At 40.9% G+C, this 17,015-nt stretch overlaps 1 protein-coding gene across 5 annotated transcripts in view; it reads left to right on the forward strand.

Moving 5' to 3' along the window:
- Positions 1-1,391: 1,391 nt before the first annotated feature.
- Positions 1,392-17,015, forward strand: part of FBXW11 (F-box and WD repeat domain containing 11) — a 105,335-nt gene continuing 89,711 nt past the window's right edge. For 2 of the 5 annotated variants that reach the window (XM_020793649.3, XM_020793652.3), the window contains exons 1-2: positions 1,642-1,776; positions 15,529-15,608. Coding sequence is in view for 2 of the 5 variants with exons in the window: in XM_020793648.3 (XP_020649307.1) it covers positions 1,732-1,776 (45 nt within the window). In the remaining 3 variants the exon portion in view is untranslated. Of the gene's footprint in view, positions 1,777-15,444; positions 15,609-17,015 lie in introns of all 5 variants that reach the window. The other 3 variants (XM_073002829.2, XM_020793648.3, XM_020793650.3) reach the window with 3 other exon arrangements.

Genomic DNA, 17,015 nt, shown 5'->3' on the forward strand with positions numbered 1-17,015 from the left:
GGTAGCTGATGCCTCAGAAGAGGGGATGCAGCAGCTGTTTCCCTTGTAAGCTGGTCTTGTCTTTATCACACTGCAATAGCTTCCTGAAAACAGAAGGTATGTGCTAAGTTTTCAAAGTTTGTATTTCAATTTAGAGACTAATAAAGAAAATGGTCACTGAAGGATATGATGTAGGAGGGGGGGGGATGCATTTCTCTTTTACTTCCAGAAAACTGTTCTTTTTCACTTGTCTTCCTTTTGCTCTGTCGCAGAATCTCTTCAATGCTGCCACTGAGTTGAACTATGGTTGCTGTGAGTCTTTAGCAGTTCAGACCTCAGATATGGGGCTGAAGCCAGCTGGGGGGCAGAGGAGTATTATCTGGCAGGGCAAAAATCTTTCAAAACAGAGAGAATAGCAAAGGATGAAACTTTTGGCGAAGCAGAAAAACTAAGCATTCCCTCTGAAATCCTGTTGCTTTGTGTCCCAAGCCACACTAGAGGAGGCTCACTGAATCAGTGGGGATCCGGTGAATCGACTCATCTGCAAGTTCCACTGATTTCATATGGATCTACCTGAGCGCCCTAAGGAAGGGGATTTCAGCCTTTATTTATCTTTGGACTAAACTCCTTCGGGATGGCAAGCCTGCAAGAGGTGGCAGAAACCTTCCCATTTCGGATCAACCGCAAAGCTTACATGCAGAACATAGTCTGTCAAGGCCGGTGAAGGAGGGGGGACGTCTTTTCAGGCAAGGCAAGAGGCCGCTGCCTTTCCTCTCTCGCCCGGACTCGGACCAGGCGTTGCAACGTTTGCTTTGTCTCTCTGCACCCAAAGGCGCCAGGGTCAAAACCCCCAGCAGCGCTTCCTTGTCGGGACAAAAAGCTTCAAAACCTGGGAATCCTGAGCCGCTACCGCCGCTCCTTTATAGGGGCGAAGAGCAAGCAATGGGGAGCCACCCAGATCAACCCCAGGCCAACACGGGTCACGGTCATGGATGATGGGAGTGGTAGTCCAACACACCCCAGGGAGGGCCACAGGTTCTCTTTCCCCGCCTCCCCACGCGTGGTCTGAGTCAACCCTCTGCTTCCACACCCGAAGCCCTCCAAGGGCCGAGAGCAAGGAGACCTCGCGCTTCCCTGAAAGAAACGCGTGAATTCCTCCTCCTCCTCCTTCGAGCAAGTTCGAAAAGATGCGTGAGGGAAGTGGGGAGGGGGAGGCCCTTTGCATGCTGGGAAACGTAGTTTCTTCCCTCGCGTTCCTGACTACTGTACTGTACACTAGTACTTCCCTCCCGGAGAGGCCGCCAAGCATGCCGGCCATTGTAGTCTTTTCCCCCGGCGGTGGCCGCAAAGGCTTTCGGGAGCTGTCCTCTTCCCTAAGGAGAAGCGCCGTTTCTCTGCGGCTGAGGTGGGGGCGGAGGAGGAGGGGGGAGGTGGAGACGAGGAGGCAACAGCCGCCGCCGCCGCCGCGAGGGCGACATAGGCACTGCTGCAACCGCGGCCGCCGCTTTTGCTCGCTACCTCACTTCCTCTTCCGGGCGCGCGGCCGAGGCGGTGGCGGGTCAGTCGGTCGGTCTTTTGGAGCCGGCGGCCTCCTCCTCCTCCTCATTTCCTTCCTCCCTCCCTCCCTCCTCCGGGCGAAGGGGGCCACTAGGGGGGTTTTCCTCACCCCTCATCCCCCCCCGCCGAGGAGGAGCCGCCGCCGCCGCCGTAGCCTCCCCCCCCCCCGTCGCTCCCGTGAGAGCCGCCGACGGGATGGAGCCGGAGTCGGTGATTGAGGACAAGACCATCGAGCTGATGGTGAGTGTGAGGAGCTTCGAGGAGCCGGTCCCGAACCGACGCCCGCCCTCGCCTTCCTCCTCCTCCTCCTCCTCCACCACCGCCACTTATCCTCAGGAGGGGGAAGAGAGAAAGGGGGAAGAGGCCTTAGCGATAAGGGGACTCCACGGGGTGGGGGTGGGGAGCAAGGGGGAACCGAGAGAGAGAGAGAGAAGGAAGGGGAGGCGCCGGCGCGGTGGGAGCTGGTCTTTGTAGGCCTCGACGTTGGCCTCCCCATCGCTGTTCTCTCCCCCCCCATCTCCTCAAGAAGGGGGGCGGGTCTTGCTCCTGAGGCAGTTCTCTCCCTCCCCCTTTTATTGGGAAGAACACATTCATTCTCTCTCTCTCTCAATTTTGTCCTCCAAAGATCCGCGTCGCAAAGGCCCCCCCTTCCCCACCCGCCTTCCTCCCCCTCCCTCTCCCCGTGTGCCTTCTGCGTCCAGGAGGGGGACGAGGGTGGCGGGGCTCGGTCGCTCCTTGTCCTCTACGCCCAGCCTGGCTGTATCCCAAGTAACCAGGACAAAGCGACGCAGGTGCTGAGGCCCAGGCAGGTGCAGGGGCTCTCTGTGTGTGTGTGTGTATGTGTGTCTCCCTCCACCCTTCCTTTCCTTGAGGACTGAAGGTGACATTTCTCTCTCTCTCTCTCCCCCCCCCCCAACTCGCCTTAGGGGTTCTCTGAAGTAACAGAGTTATCTTGTGGCCAAAGAAAAAAGAAAAAAAAAATCCGGCCTCACACATGGCTGGGTGGGAAGGCAGTGTTGGCTGAAATGAGTTTTTTCCCCCTCTCATCGGTGTCCAGACCCTTCAGGCCTGCAAGCTGTGATCGATCAGTCAGGGTGCCTAAACAATGACAGCTTTGATAGGGCACCAAATTCATCTCCTCCTTCCTGAATGGATTGCTGGGGTGAACAGTAAGCAGAGATGTTGGGCCTTAGGACTGAATGAATGGCCTACTTGCCATGCAGACTTGCACAGATGCAGTGGTTAAAGATGGCGTTTCTTCTTTTGCTGTGTGGTAGCTTAAGATTTTATAATAGCAAATAAGTCCCTTTAAATAAAACTGTCCACCTTACTTTATACAGTCTTTATTGAATGGTAAAACAAGTATATACACATTCAGAAGTAATTGATCAGTTAAAATTAAGAATCCTATAAAAGCCCAGATGCTGAGGTTTTACTAGATTTTGAAAAAAATTTTAGTATCACTAGATGTGTCTTTGTTGATTCTTTTTCGATGCAAAAAGAGCTAACAAAGTCTCTTTCCACTGAATCAGTCCCTGCAGGTATAAAACGATAGGAAGTTAGCCTTCTTTGTCATTTTTTTGTACCGAAGACATGTTTTTGAAGGCAGAAAGCTAACCCTGTAAACAACAGACTCTTCTAGCTGTATAGGCAACTGTTCATAATAGGAGTTTCGTGAAGGCATCTGTGGATACATACCTGCTCAAAATGAGAGATGTTACATATACTATGGAATGAGAAAGCCCTTTCCAGGTGAGTTCACCCCAGTGTTTCAGGATGAGCCCCCACCCCTTCTTGTACACTGGGCTGCCTATACTCTTAGCTTTTATGTAAAGTTCTTTTGTTTGGAGAATGATGTCCAGTGTAATGAACTCCATTCATATCCTTCCAAATTAAAAATCCTTTTACTCACCTGCACACTATCTAAACATCAATGAGAGACTTGGAACTTATTTGCTGTCTTTTGAGGTGGGGCATAAGCACAATAAAGCAACATATTTCTTTTGGGATAATAGATGATATTGTTTATAACTTTATAGTTTTTATATGGAGCAATAAAAATTGCAACTTCTATCAAACAGTTTATTCTTTGATTTTGGATATTATGTTGAGAGTGTTTTGGTTTTTTAAAGTTACAGTGTGGATTAAAGTCAGGTACCTATGTGCAGTGGCCCTTTGTGAGGAATATGTTGTGAGGTGGTATTTATCTAAGTGAAGTAAAATATCTTTCCATATATGCACTGGAGTTGTCAGCTCGAGAAAACGTCCAGATCTGAAGTTTCCAGTTATATATAAAGACATATAACATGAAGAATTTGTAGTACCAATATTTGTTGGTTATTCTGTGTAATTTTGTTTACTTTTCTCTGTGAATCTTCAAATGCAAATAATACTTTTTATTGTTCCAAAAGTATGCAAAATAAATATAATATGTTAAATGTACTTGTTTTTATGTACGTCTGTGAGGTCACCTAGGATAAATGTTATTGTCCATTGTTGATGTGAAATTACATACTTGATTACTTTTCCATTCTTGATGTAGCTGTGTGAGATATAGCAGTGAAATATTTTTGAACTCAGTAGTGTTGGGAAAATACATTGTATCAAAAGGCTAAATCTGTTTAATTTCACTTTGAGGAGACTTGCTAAATCATTAGGGCTGTAAATTAGTTGTGAACCCACACACATCAAAAATGATTGTAGTGGAAATGAAAGGGGTTGCATTACTGCAGTATGTCACAGGGTCAATAGTAAAATGAAATTATAAAAAAACGTTTTAAACATAAGCACAGTGACTTGGTGCTAATCAGGAGACTGAGATTAATTACCTTTATACAGATTTCTCTGTAGGGAGTATTATTATTATTTGAATGGTTGACTCTGAAATGCTTTTTGCTACAAAATGACAGCAGTTGGTGTTCCTGTGTAAATCATTAAGCTGATTTTCAGTTTTCAGGCCTATGTGAACTCTTTCTTAGCATCTCTTTTGACTAAGGCCCAACAGCATAGTAAAGTTGTGGTTTGTCTGCTTTTTGAATTTGTTAATTTATTATTGTTGGTTTCTGTGGCCCCCACAGAACTACTGATCTTACATTTCAGGTCTCATCAGACTGCTCTTTGCAGTACTAATGCAGGGGTCACAGTTTCATAGCATAGCTCAGTGTCAGTGAACCTTTTTGGGCCCAAGTGCCCAAACTGGGGGGAAAAAACACCAGTGGGTGGTATGCCGTGGTGGTGTCAGAACCGGAAGTGGCGTTGACAGAACTGGAATTGGTGGTGGAAGGGGGAATCCTGGGCATGGAGGTACCTCGAGACCCCACTCTGGATCCTCTGCCAGTGCCAGCTGCTCCGGATCCTGGCCCACTGCCTGTTGAAATGCCAGCACCACGGCTTAAGCCAACTTCTGAGGTTTGGCTGTGTGGGTGGGGGGAGTAGCGATCCGGTGACTTATGGCTCGTGTGCCCTCAGAAAGGGCTGTGTGTGCCAGCTGTGGCCCGTGTGCCATAGGTTTGCCATTGCTGACATAGCCCATACAGTACTTTGCATAGGTTCAGTGGCATCTTCAGTTAAAGGATCATTTGTAACAGGCCTGGGGGAAATTGTTGCCTGATATCCTGAGGACATTTTCCTGATCCAGGGTGGTAACTAACCAGCACCGCCATTTGGAATTTGATATCCAAAATACCTGGTGGCCCACAGCATTCCAAACTGTGTGTTCATCAGTGCCCAGAGTTCAACAGTGAGGAAGAGTCACTTGAAAGATGTGTGTTATTCCCTTTCCAGAAAGTGGTAGCAAGGACTGTGTTTGGCACTAACTCCTGTGCAAGGTTGTGTGTGTGTGTGTGTGTGTGTGTGTGTGTGTGTGTGTGTGAGAGAGAGAGAGAGAGAGAGAGAGAGAGAGAGAGAGAAAGAAGGCTTAGGCAGCAACACTCCTGCCCCTTCTAGTTGGCTAGATCTTGGTTTTGTTTTTTTTCTTACTCTTTAGGATTTGATCATTATTACAGTAGGTTGAGAGAAAGGGAAGTTATAATCTCATAAAGTTTAGTTGCCCCCTTTCTACCTGTTCTCTGGCTTGCCAGCAGTTCAAACGGGGGCAGTCTTTAGGGAAGTTGAGTTGGGCCTCACAGCTTGGTAATAGTTCTTCCTCAGTCCTAAGTGATTCTGTACTGGCATGAGAAAAACTCAAACCCAGATACTTCATGAAATGTTGCAACAGTGGGGAAAACCCAGTGAATATGCCATGACAGTGCTGTGGGGAGGAGGAAGTTTTCAGGTTCTGAAATGTCAATAGCCTTTCTTGCACATTATGTCCAAGGAGGCGTAGTTCTTTGTCTCTCTGTGCGCATTTTTAAAGGGACTGCAGGTTCAAAATAAGTGCATTAAATTTCAGGTATGGTACAGAATGATTTCTAGTGCTTCTTGCCCTGTTATTGTGATAATCTTTGAACAGTCCTCTTGTGATTTCTACCCGTTTCTTCTTTTGCTAAGTATGCTTTCCATACGTGTTAAATGTTTTGTGTTACTAAAAAAAATATTACTGTCAGCTTGAATGACTTCTGCATTTCTTCTGGACAGTCAAGTCAAAAACTCTTTTTTGGTAAAATGAAATGTGACACTTAGATTTAGAAAGACATTTTTAGTAGTGAATTGGTCATTCACCTGCACATTTGTTTCCAGTAACAGAATAATCCATTTAAAACATTTCTTGAAATATGTGGTGCCAGCATGGATTTGTACAGATCTAAGTGTGATGATCTGTAATTTCACGAGTGTGATAGTCCTGTTCTTTTAAAAGTATTAGACTTCACTGTGCTCTTTGGAAATGTCTACTATAAAAATAAGCACGGACAGGTATGATGAATCAAGCAGACAGTTTCAGTTGGCATACTTTTACCATTACTAATCTTATACATGCATGTCAAGATTGAAAGTACAGACAGGCGTAGGTTTGTTTCACTGTATTTGGAATTTAGAGGCACATAAAAAAAGCTGAAAAGTGACTTCCTTGATTCTGAACTCAAGAATCAAGCACTATTGGTTGCTACTAATCAGTATTTTAAAAATGCTTTACTTATTGGCAGAAATGCTATTCCCAGTGTCATCAACCATGCTGATTTTTCAGAAATAAATTATTTCTGATTTCTTTTACTGAAGGTCCTGAGGCTCCTATGGAATCCTTTTCATCGTGGGGAAGCTATTGGGAACTGCAGGATGATGAGGAGGGGAGTTTTTAATTTTTTAATATTACTACTACCAATGAAATCATCCCAGTAGCTGTGGTTTTCAGAAATTAAAGACACCCTCCCCTTCCTGTGGACCCAAACTGCTTTCCTACAGTGAAAGAGATTCCATGGGAACTTCTATACCTTTAGGGTCAAGGGATTAGAAATGTTTTATATGGAAGTCTGAAAAATTGCTGTGGCTGATGACATCATCACCTTGACATGCAAAGGAAGGTTCCATTAGAATTCCAAAAGCAATCAGAACTGCCCAGTGCCCATGTGGGTTATACCAATTGTGTGTGTCTGATTGGAAACAGAAGTTTTATAGGGACTCTTATTTCAGGACTTGCTAGCCAGATGCAATTTCCAAACCCCCTCCTTCTCTTTATCCAGTTCTCATCCAAGCAAATTCCCTGGAAATTAAGAATCCTATAAAAGGAAATTTCCTGGAAACCTCTCCAGTTTGAAAGTGAAGGGGGCACAGATGGGAATGCAATGTGGTACCCTTTACGATTCTGTCGGTTGTAATCTTTCTGAGGGAGGGTGGACTTGAAGTGCCGATATCATTTCAGGAGTTTCTGGCAAAATGGTATATTTTCTGGCGAGACAGTTCCTAGGGAGGACAGAACACATCTTCCTTGGTGCCAGCACAAATAGGCTTGATCTGCTATCAGCAACCTCACTGGGAAATGGAAGCTCTTTGATGCCAAACTTTAGTGCCTGTTAAAAGAGCCTAGCTGCAGCAAATGGGAGGGAAGTTTTTCAGTGTGCAAAGCTGGTTCAACAGTTAGTGGTCCAATTAACCGAGGCCCTTATTTTGATTGAACCTGGATTCTAAATTGACTCAGCAATGGAGCTCATATTTTAAAATATGTAATGAAATATACACCCTCATAGAGCCCATGTGCCTCATGGTCTGTGTTTGTACATTTATCACACCTTTAACAAATAGAACATTTAAAAACAACAACCAGTACTGGAATATCTGTGGGGAAAATAATGCATAATATTTATATGAATAGAAAAATAATTTTATTCATGATAGTTTGGCTGCTTCTGATTAGCTTTGAGGATACTTGTTCATGAAAGAGAACCTGAATTCTTTTCTTTTACTCCTGCAAACTGGTGTATATTCTAGCAAAACTGAGGATATAGTGGTAAAGCGAAGTTACCCATAGCCTGACTGAAAAGAAAGAAATGCATTGCATGAATTTCTTCATATATTTAATACAAAAATTCAAGTGTTGACCTTAAAGTTCAAGTGTTGACGTCATGGAGTTGGTTTTAATTTCTTTACTTGCCATGCAATATTTTATTATCTAACGTTGTCTGTGTTCTTGATTCCAAATTTTTAATTATGTTAAAACTATCATGTATTCCGATTTTGTTACTATTCGTCAGACTATTATTTTTTCACTCATATATTTGTAATGTTTTACAACAGCTTGTATATTTTCTTGATTTTTTATGTTCCTTCTCTTAGTTTGTAGTTCATTCTGCATGAAGGTTCTCTTAACTATGGCAGAAGAAAAATACTATGCTGTAATTTGCATTGAACTAATACATAAGCAAATAGACAAAACCTACTGAACATGTTTGAGTGTGTTTCCATTTTAAACTTAGGTGCTTGGAAACCAGTCTTCCATTTTGTCAGGTCAGAGGTTCAGCAGAACACAGTGAAAGCAATTACATATTAAGGTTTTTTAAAACCTTTACAGGCTTTTTTCTATTAATGTCTACACAATACATTATTTGAGAATGAGGGGATCGGAAGGATATGTAAAACAGTATTCTCTAAAGCTTTGTTCACTTGATTTGTGTTCTCTTAACATTCACCAAGAATGCTCATTTTGAAAATCCACCATAAACAAATGAAGAGACATAACTGAATGCGTTTATACCTATTATCTTCCCTCTTTGGCTGCCTGTTGTATGAGAGAAAATGGTTTTGCTATGCATAGTAAACACATTCTGAGTCTGGTGGGGAGGTGGGGGGATAGAAGATAAATCTTCTATGAAAGCATCTATTTTTTCACTTTTTATTTAGGAGAATAACATCAGATTATTAGTAAGTAGATCATATAGCAAATAAATAATAACTTTTGTACTAATCTGTTTTGTAGCTTTTGTACTGCTTTTGATAGAAGGAAAGCTGCTACTTCATTCTATATCATATTTTTAACGATTCGTGATTATGTTTAATCCCATGTGAGGCTTTTCAGATTGTAAAGTATAAACGTAATTGTTAATCAAGATGTGTGCGTATTAAGGGAAAATGCCTGTCTTTTTCTTTGCTATCTTTGTTATGCCTGAGTAGTTATAACAAGCCATTGTTGGAAATCCAAGGGCAAATGGGAATCCAAACCATGTAGTGTTATCAGTCAGTAAATGGGTTTATTTTATTGGGTGATCTAAGCACTAAGGCTTAAATTTGTCTGGAATCACAGTATTTGTTGGTTTTAATATGAATTCATCTTATAGTGAAATGTGTGTGTTGTGTGTTATCAAGTCAGAATTGACTTACAGTGATCTTGTTGGGGTTTTCAAGGTAACTGAGTTATTTAGTGTCTAATATTTAGATACTAGAACTGGTTTTACCAGTTCTAATGCACGCCCACCATGAATTTCTATGACTGAGTGGGGATTTGAATCCAGATCTGTGGAGCCCTAGTTCATCACTGTATCCAGAACACCACACTGGGTACATCTTTGATAAAACTTAACCCTGTGTAAAAGAGTGACCAAGACTAGAGCTGTGAAATTGGGCAGCTCCAGTTGCAGGAAAGGCAGCCTGTCAGAGAATGGTACCAGTTACATTTTGTACATGTTTTTCCCTCCATAGGATCTTGTCCCAGTTCTCAAGATGTAGAAAGATGTGTTTTTGATGGATTACCAAGAGATTTGTTGTTGAAGGATTGTCAATTGATTTCCCTATTGCGAATACTACTTCCTCAGTGAGGGCATAAAAGAATAAGCTGAAACATGTTCTACTTAGGTCTGTTTTTCTACTTCTTGAGACTTGGTTTCTCTTGTACATACTGTGTTTCTTTAAATCAGTGGTTCTTAATGTGGGCGATAATGCCCCCCAGGGGGCGATTTCATTTTTCAGGGGGGCGGTAGAACGAAAAGGGGCGGCGTGGGGGCGCTGGAGCAGAAGGGGGGCGGTAGGGGGGTGCTGGAGCAAGCCAAACCTGTGAAGATGGCTGCAGCCTTTTTACAGTGTGCATGAATATATATTTTCCTCCAATTTTAATTTAGTTTCAGACTTTTTGTCTTTAGTTCCTGCATTTGTTTTTATGCCCTTTTTATATTTCTTTTTGAGTCTTAAAATTCACTTGCATCTAAATCATTAAATGTTACTTTTTGGGGGGGGGGGCATTTCATTTTCTTGGAATTTAATTTTGTTTTCAGGGGTCATTGGATTTAAGTGTCTTAAATAAACAAACAAACAAACAAACAAATAAGATATCATCACCGCGGGGAGGGGGGCGATGATAACTTTCTCAATGGCGCAAGGGGGCGTTTCTTTCAAAAAGGTTAAGAACCACTGCTTTAAATGTTTCTGGCTTCCTTTTGTTTCCATATGTCAAGAGTTAACCATATACATGATGTCTATGCTTAGTTTCATGAAATGGCAGTATATTCCATCATTTGTTTTTATGTCATAATTACCATTTGATTAGCTCCCACCTAAATATAAAAACCAGGGTTAAAAGTAATGGATATCAGTATGAAGCAATAAGTAAGAGTGGGTCTGGCTGAAAGTCTTTCAAAAGGTGTGGATTTTTCAATGGCAAGGGCAGTTTTATACGGAAATTGAAAGTATCTGAGATAAAGTTATAGAGAATAGTGATTTATTCTTTTGATATTAACAATGTTAGTAGTAGCCTGCAGTTTATCTAAAAAAGGAAATGAAAGCTTCCAAGCTTCTGTCGTTGGCTGAATGAGAAGGGGAGTGTATATAATTCAACAGCATGCTGAAACTTTGATCTTGTAATATGTACTATACGGCAGGGTTTAATCCTGTGTCTGAATGGGCACAATTGCAGGGATTGCAGACTGAAAGAGTACCAGGCTGTACCACTTTGTGAAGAAATGTGAAGCCAACAGTGGGGAACACATGGCTGGCTGGATGTTTGGGACTCTAAGACCCAGAAGCTGTTACCACCGGCCATGCTGAGTGCTGCTGACAGGAGCTGTAGGCTAAAATATTTGAAAGGCTGAACATTCTTCATCCTTGGGCAAAGTATTAGACACTTCTTAAGTTAAAAGCTCATCATCAAGGCTTATAAAATTAAGCATATTGTAGAGTAAGGGGGGCCTTGTTCTCAAACCTGGGTACCCAGATCCCTGATCCATTGCTTGGTAGGGTTTGTCAAGCTTACTGGTCCTTCTGAGTTTTGGAGACCAAATATGTATGGGGGTCTAATGCTGGAAGTCACTAGTGTAGGGGTCAGCAAGTCAATTGATCGTAGATTCAAGACTTACAAAAGAAAATACTTTAGGCTATGCTTAATTAGCTTATCGAATTTATTCCTACAAGATATGGCAGGAGCTTCAAGCTTAGTGACTTGAAAAGCAGATTAAATAAATGTACTGGAGGAGAAGAGGTTTATTAAATGTTGTTAGCAAAATGAAACTGCTGGAGGGGCATTAGCATTAGGTGGGGGATCGCTTCTTTTTTGATTCCCTGTTGTATGGCCTTCTTAAAACATCAGGTTGGCCCCTATAGGGAGCAGGATGCTGATTAGAGGAGCCTTGGGACTGATCCAGTGAAGCTACTCTTATGCAGGACTGTGCAAATTCTTTGTTGATGAACTTTGCAAGGAGTTTGCAAGATACTTGTATTCATTTTTCTCTGTTCCTTAATTATTGCTATAGTTTGCTATATCATGAAGTATTTGCTCAGTGACAGGATTGTTGCTGGATCAGTGTTGAAAAAAGTATACATTTCAGTTCCATGATTAATCTTAAGTTAGTTGTGCACCTGTCTTTCTTTTATGCTCACACAGGAAGACTATACACATATGAGAACAGAAGGATAATAGAAGTAAAGCAGCAGTGCTTCTAACTTTCAATTCCTGGTATAGACTACTCTCCTTTCTCCATACTGCATATTTTAATATGCATTTTCCCCTTTAAATGACATTCCCTGGATTTTTGTGTCTTTTTTCTTTTTGCTAACTGTAATTTAATGGATTCCCAGTGGAGAGGAAGAGAAAAGATGCAACCTATTTCCTGACTTAATTTATTTGTTATGATGCAAGTACCATTTGAAGAATCAGTTCTTCTTGTGATCCCCCGCCCAACCGATGCTGTATTGATTGAGAATTGCATATACTATATCTTGTTTTTCTCTTATGACCTCTGTGTATCAGTTGATTATGAGTGCTAAATTGTGCCAGGTTATCTATTCGAATATTGAAAGAATTGGCAGAAACAAAAACTTGGTAGTCTGGATGTGATTTTGTTGTCATTCTTCTTTTGTTAGAGCCACTTCAGCATGTCAGAACATTTGTCATAATGTTAGTAGTCTATATGTCACTTAAATTATATGAAGGTGTTCTTTCTTGCCTATTGAATGTCTGACCATCTGTAACTGGAAGCCACATGCTCAGACTGAATATGTTGATTTTTTAAAATATCAAATAAATGTACAGTATAAGCAACAAAGGGTCTGTGGCACCTAAAAAGCTAGTACTGTTTATAGCATGAGGTTTTATGCTATATAGCCCACCTTGTCAGATGTATTGTCACGATACAGAATTGTTACATATATAGTACCCTTGATTGAGGCTGGGGCTTTGACAGTGAGCTCAGTTTCTGCATTACATTTCCCTTTAATTTCATTGTCTTCACAAAATTAGGGTTAACAGCTGACAAATTGGACTGTAGTCCAGGAAACTTCATGGTAGAATTGATTTCTTAGTCTTAAGGGGCCACGGAAGTGAGGTTTTTTTCTGTAAAAGGCTAATGCAACAATCCTTTTGGAAATGTGACACACAATTCTGCCCTGCTGTGTTAATAATATGTACAAGTGAAGAAGAAAAAATAATTCCTGTTGCTAGATGTGCGAAATACCTAAAATGTTTGGCTTTGTACATATACTGTACAGTACAGTAAACAGTAACGTCTAGTGTTTTCCGTGTTTTCCTTTATTTTTGTAGTTGATGTGTCTCAGTAAGATGTTGTCTTACTGAAAACTGTCAGCTTCATCCCAAAAATTATTTTTATAGCAATCATTTCTTTGTTACTGTGAACCTCATAGTATACAGTCATGAAGAAATGGTGTGTCAGTAGATTTTCAGTGTGATGAGAACTCTTAATGTATACTATATTGTTTATTGCTGTGAAAATTCCATTAAAACAGACACATTAATGTGACACAAAAATAAATTTGAATGACAGTCTGTACATGGTTGTAGTCACACCTGTATGAAGAAAATAAGTCATATTTATATCCAGTTCAAACTATGTTTCATATTATGATGATCTTTTTTCTCTGTAGACCAAAATATTAGTTTATACTGACACTTAAAATATGGGAAGGTTTGAGAAGGGGCAGAGTATACCGCTTATCTGCTTGCATGCAAGAAAAGTCATGCCCTCTCAGCTGAAGCATGGCATCATCCATTCATTTGTGATATATACATCCCAGCTACTAATCAAAGTTCTTGAGGTTCTTGCAGCTTCAGTTTCAGAATAAAGTAATTCTGCCTTAGTTGCTGATAGGGCAAACAGTCATGGGGTATTTTCTGGAGGCACTGTTGGTTATTTTTCTTTTCCTTCTTTTTTTCTTTTTTCTTTTTTTTGGCTAGGAGAGACTTTGTTCATTTCTTTTACTTTTCAGAAGGATAATGATTGTATCTATGACCTTGGTATAGGCTGTATTAATGTTTTGTGCAAAGCCACAACTTGGACATTATGTCTGAGTCCAGCTCCTAAACTTTAACAGTTAAGGGAAGCAAATGAGGTTTATAAGTTGACACAATGACAAAAAGGGTGAACCAGATTGTACATAGACTATGATCCAGACAGATCAACTCCTTTCATGAGCCTATGAGAAGTGTAGTTTGGGATATCTTGAACAGCACCCTACCATGCCTCCTGCAGTACTATATCAAATATGTTTTGAATCTGAAAAAAAAAAATTCAGAAGTGTTTTGTGATTTTTAACATGAGGGCTCATTCTTCAAGGAAAAACAGTAATCTCTCCCACTGGACTTAATCCCAAGTACCTAATGTTAGGTACTTGGTTTGGGTGTGCTTAATTTGTTGGTTCATAATCAGAGTTTTCATATCTTACTAGGGTAGCTCATCAATTGGTGCACTGTATTTCTACAAGAATGCACCAATATACTTCTGTGAGCGAGGAGTTCAAAGTGTGCCATCCTCAGAGAAACTACAAACAGAGGCGAATGAGGGATGTGTCGTGAGGGAGCTGATAAAACTAGATGAGGAGGGAACAGGAAATTCAAAGGCGTTGGAAGTATTCTTGACTGAGGGGAAGCAAAGGAAATAGAGGGCGGAGTTAGAAGGGTGGAGATGGGATGATATAAAAGAGGAGGAGGAAAAGGGAGAGACTCAGACTACAGAGGCGACTGGGGAGAAAAGAGAAAGAATCGCAAAGCTACTGAAGGACTTTCCGAACCTGATGGTGGGAGACGGACTGTTACCTACTCCACCCGAGTTATCTAAGAAAAGTCAGAACGAGCAAAAGGGAGGATGGAATTGGGGACTGGGTTCGAATATACCAGCCCAGGTATCATGTGAGACCCCTTACGGTTCCAGCCCTTATCTCCCCAGGTTGGAGGGCACGGTGGTGAAACATCCCTGTTGCGGGACCACTTGTGCGGTGTTGAGCGCTCCAATACCGATTCCACCAATGACGTATTCCCCTGGAGCGAGGAGAATGTAAAAGGCGAGAAGTCTATTGAAGACGTTAGAATTAAGAAATACAAGTTGTTGCCAGATATAGAGAAATGAGACCCATTTCGTCTTGGTGTTCCTGATGTTAAAAATAATAAAACAGCGTTGTTTGAAACAGTGACGTCAACTCCGTCTGACATTCCCACCAAAATTACTGGCCCGCCCCGCCTCACTAAAGAACCAATCACAACTTCATCCTTTGTTTTTGTAGAAAACTGTTTTTATTAGACTCATCATGGGTGTGGAATGGGGAAGAGGTGAGCAGTTAAAGTTGAGCAGCAGCATGTTGACGGGCATTTAAGTGATTAGCTATTTCAATACAAACTCAGAAAATATGGAAACTGATGTCAGATTCGATGCGTCTGAATTCTTTGGTTTGTTACCTCCTTACTTTCCCACTTTTCTCTTCCTTTGTGCATCCTTGATTCTTTTTATTTCAAATCCTTTAGCCGTTTGTTTGACAACATTTTACCTTGAGAAAATACAAGGTATACACAGATGTTTGTCATCTGCTAGAATGTTTTTTAGTGCCTTCTCTAGGCCTTGCACTGGAATGTTGTAACTATTTGTTTCAGTTAATGTGGATAGTGAATAATTAAGACTGCTTGCTATGGATCAGTTGATTCAAGTATGGGGAATGGCAATTTCTTGTCTTTAATTTAGTTTCTTGTCTTAGATCCACCAATCCGGTGACCCATCTGATTTAATGACTCCCGGAACCCTGCTAGATGTACAGGTTTCCTTGTCTTTCTAACAGCATTAGGAGTGCATATTGGGATTTCGTTCAAGAAAAGAAGTAGATACACCAAGCTGAAGATGATTGGCTGCTCTCTTTTGACAGACAAGTGTGAAAAGGAAACCCCATTCGAATTTCCATTCATTCTGGATTGGTGGATCTGAAGCAGAGAAACAGAGTTTCAGGTAAGAAATTCCCTGTACTAAAAAGTGTTACAAATGTGTAGTTTGGTTAACCAGAAATGTTCTGCCACATTAAGTTTACTAAGTCATTAATACTTAAATTATGCTTGTTATTTTTAGGTTCTTAATTCACTGTGCCTCATTCCTTGTGTTATGATTTTTAAATTAACTTTTGATGAAATATAAGGCAGTCAGTTGAGGTTTTTGAATAAAATATTTAGCTTTAATCAGAAAAGGAACATGTGCAAATGTCTGTTCTATTTTATTCTATTAATTTGTGTTTGTATTCCACTAGAAAACTAGGTTTTACTATACAAATGAAAACTTGCACATGTTGGTGTAATTTTAGTGGATTGTTTGTAAATTAACAGTGGCAGTTCTTAACTTTTTAAAGGACCTGTTAGTATAAAGCATTTTGATTTTGAAACATGGGATGACAGAACCAAGGAGAGTGAAACATAGTTGGAGAGCTTAGGTACAGTAATTGATAGGTGCAGTTTAGGAGTAACTCCCACTATTTTCATTGAGTTTCACTGTTTTCGTTGGGAATTATTCACGAGGCAGTTTATTTTTCATAACAACTTATATAATTAAAAAAACTATTTAAAATTGTTTTGTGTACAACTATGCCATTCAATTTTTTTTGGACTCCAATAATTTCTGCCTACAGGTACAAACCTACATTTCACACATCTGGAACAGGCTCTGTCTTACAGGTTCTTTGAGGCCTACTTCTTGTACAAAAAGGAAACTGCCCCAGTGCTTCCTGGTAGGCCTAGATCTTTGTGGGAGATGTAATTCTTTGGGTGTGCCCTGTATAGGGCAGCAAGAATATACTTTCCATAAATTCCCTGGGGCAGTTTCCTTTTTGTACAGGAAATAGATCTGCGACAACCTGTAAGACAGAACCTGTTCCAGGTGAATGAAATGCAGAAGTCTGTCTGTAGGTGAGTATCTATGTGCAGGAACTCCCAAAATAATGCCTGGCAAATTCTTGGAGAATTCTGTTAGTTGAAATAAAAGGAAAAAAAAACAATACTAGTTGTGTATAATGCAGTTTGTAAACTTTGTTATAGCAAAGGATAACTAAGAAAGTATCTAATTGTTCTGTATGCATTTTAAAAATGTGGGAGTATTGTTTGATTCTCTACTGAAAGCCAACAAGAGTGAAAAAATGCCTGTTTAACAGAAGTCACTGAATTTAGTCTTTTGTAAATACACACTTTGCTTTAATGTAATCAAAGTTGCTAGTCCAAATTTTTAAAGGTAGCTTGCTTCCCTGAAACATTTTTCTAGCACTCATTCATTTTTATCTGTCTTTCTGCTCCCTGTCATTTATACAAAATATGGATTGTCCAATCTATGAAAGTCTGAACTCAAGAGTTGTTATTTTTCACTGCAACCAGACAG

Source organism: Pogona vitticeps, chromosome 1 (genome assembly GCF_051106095.1).
Source record: "Pogona vitticeps strain Pit_001003342236 chromosome 1, PviZW2.1, whole genome shotgun sequence".
In the NCBI taxonomy this organism is placed as follows: Eukaryota; Metazoa; Chordata; class Lepidosauria; order Squamata; family Agamidae; genus Pogona; species Pogona vitticeps.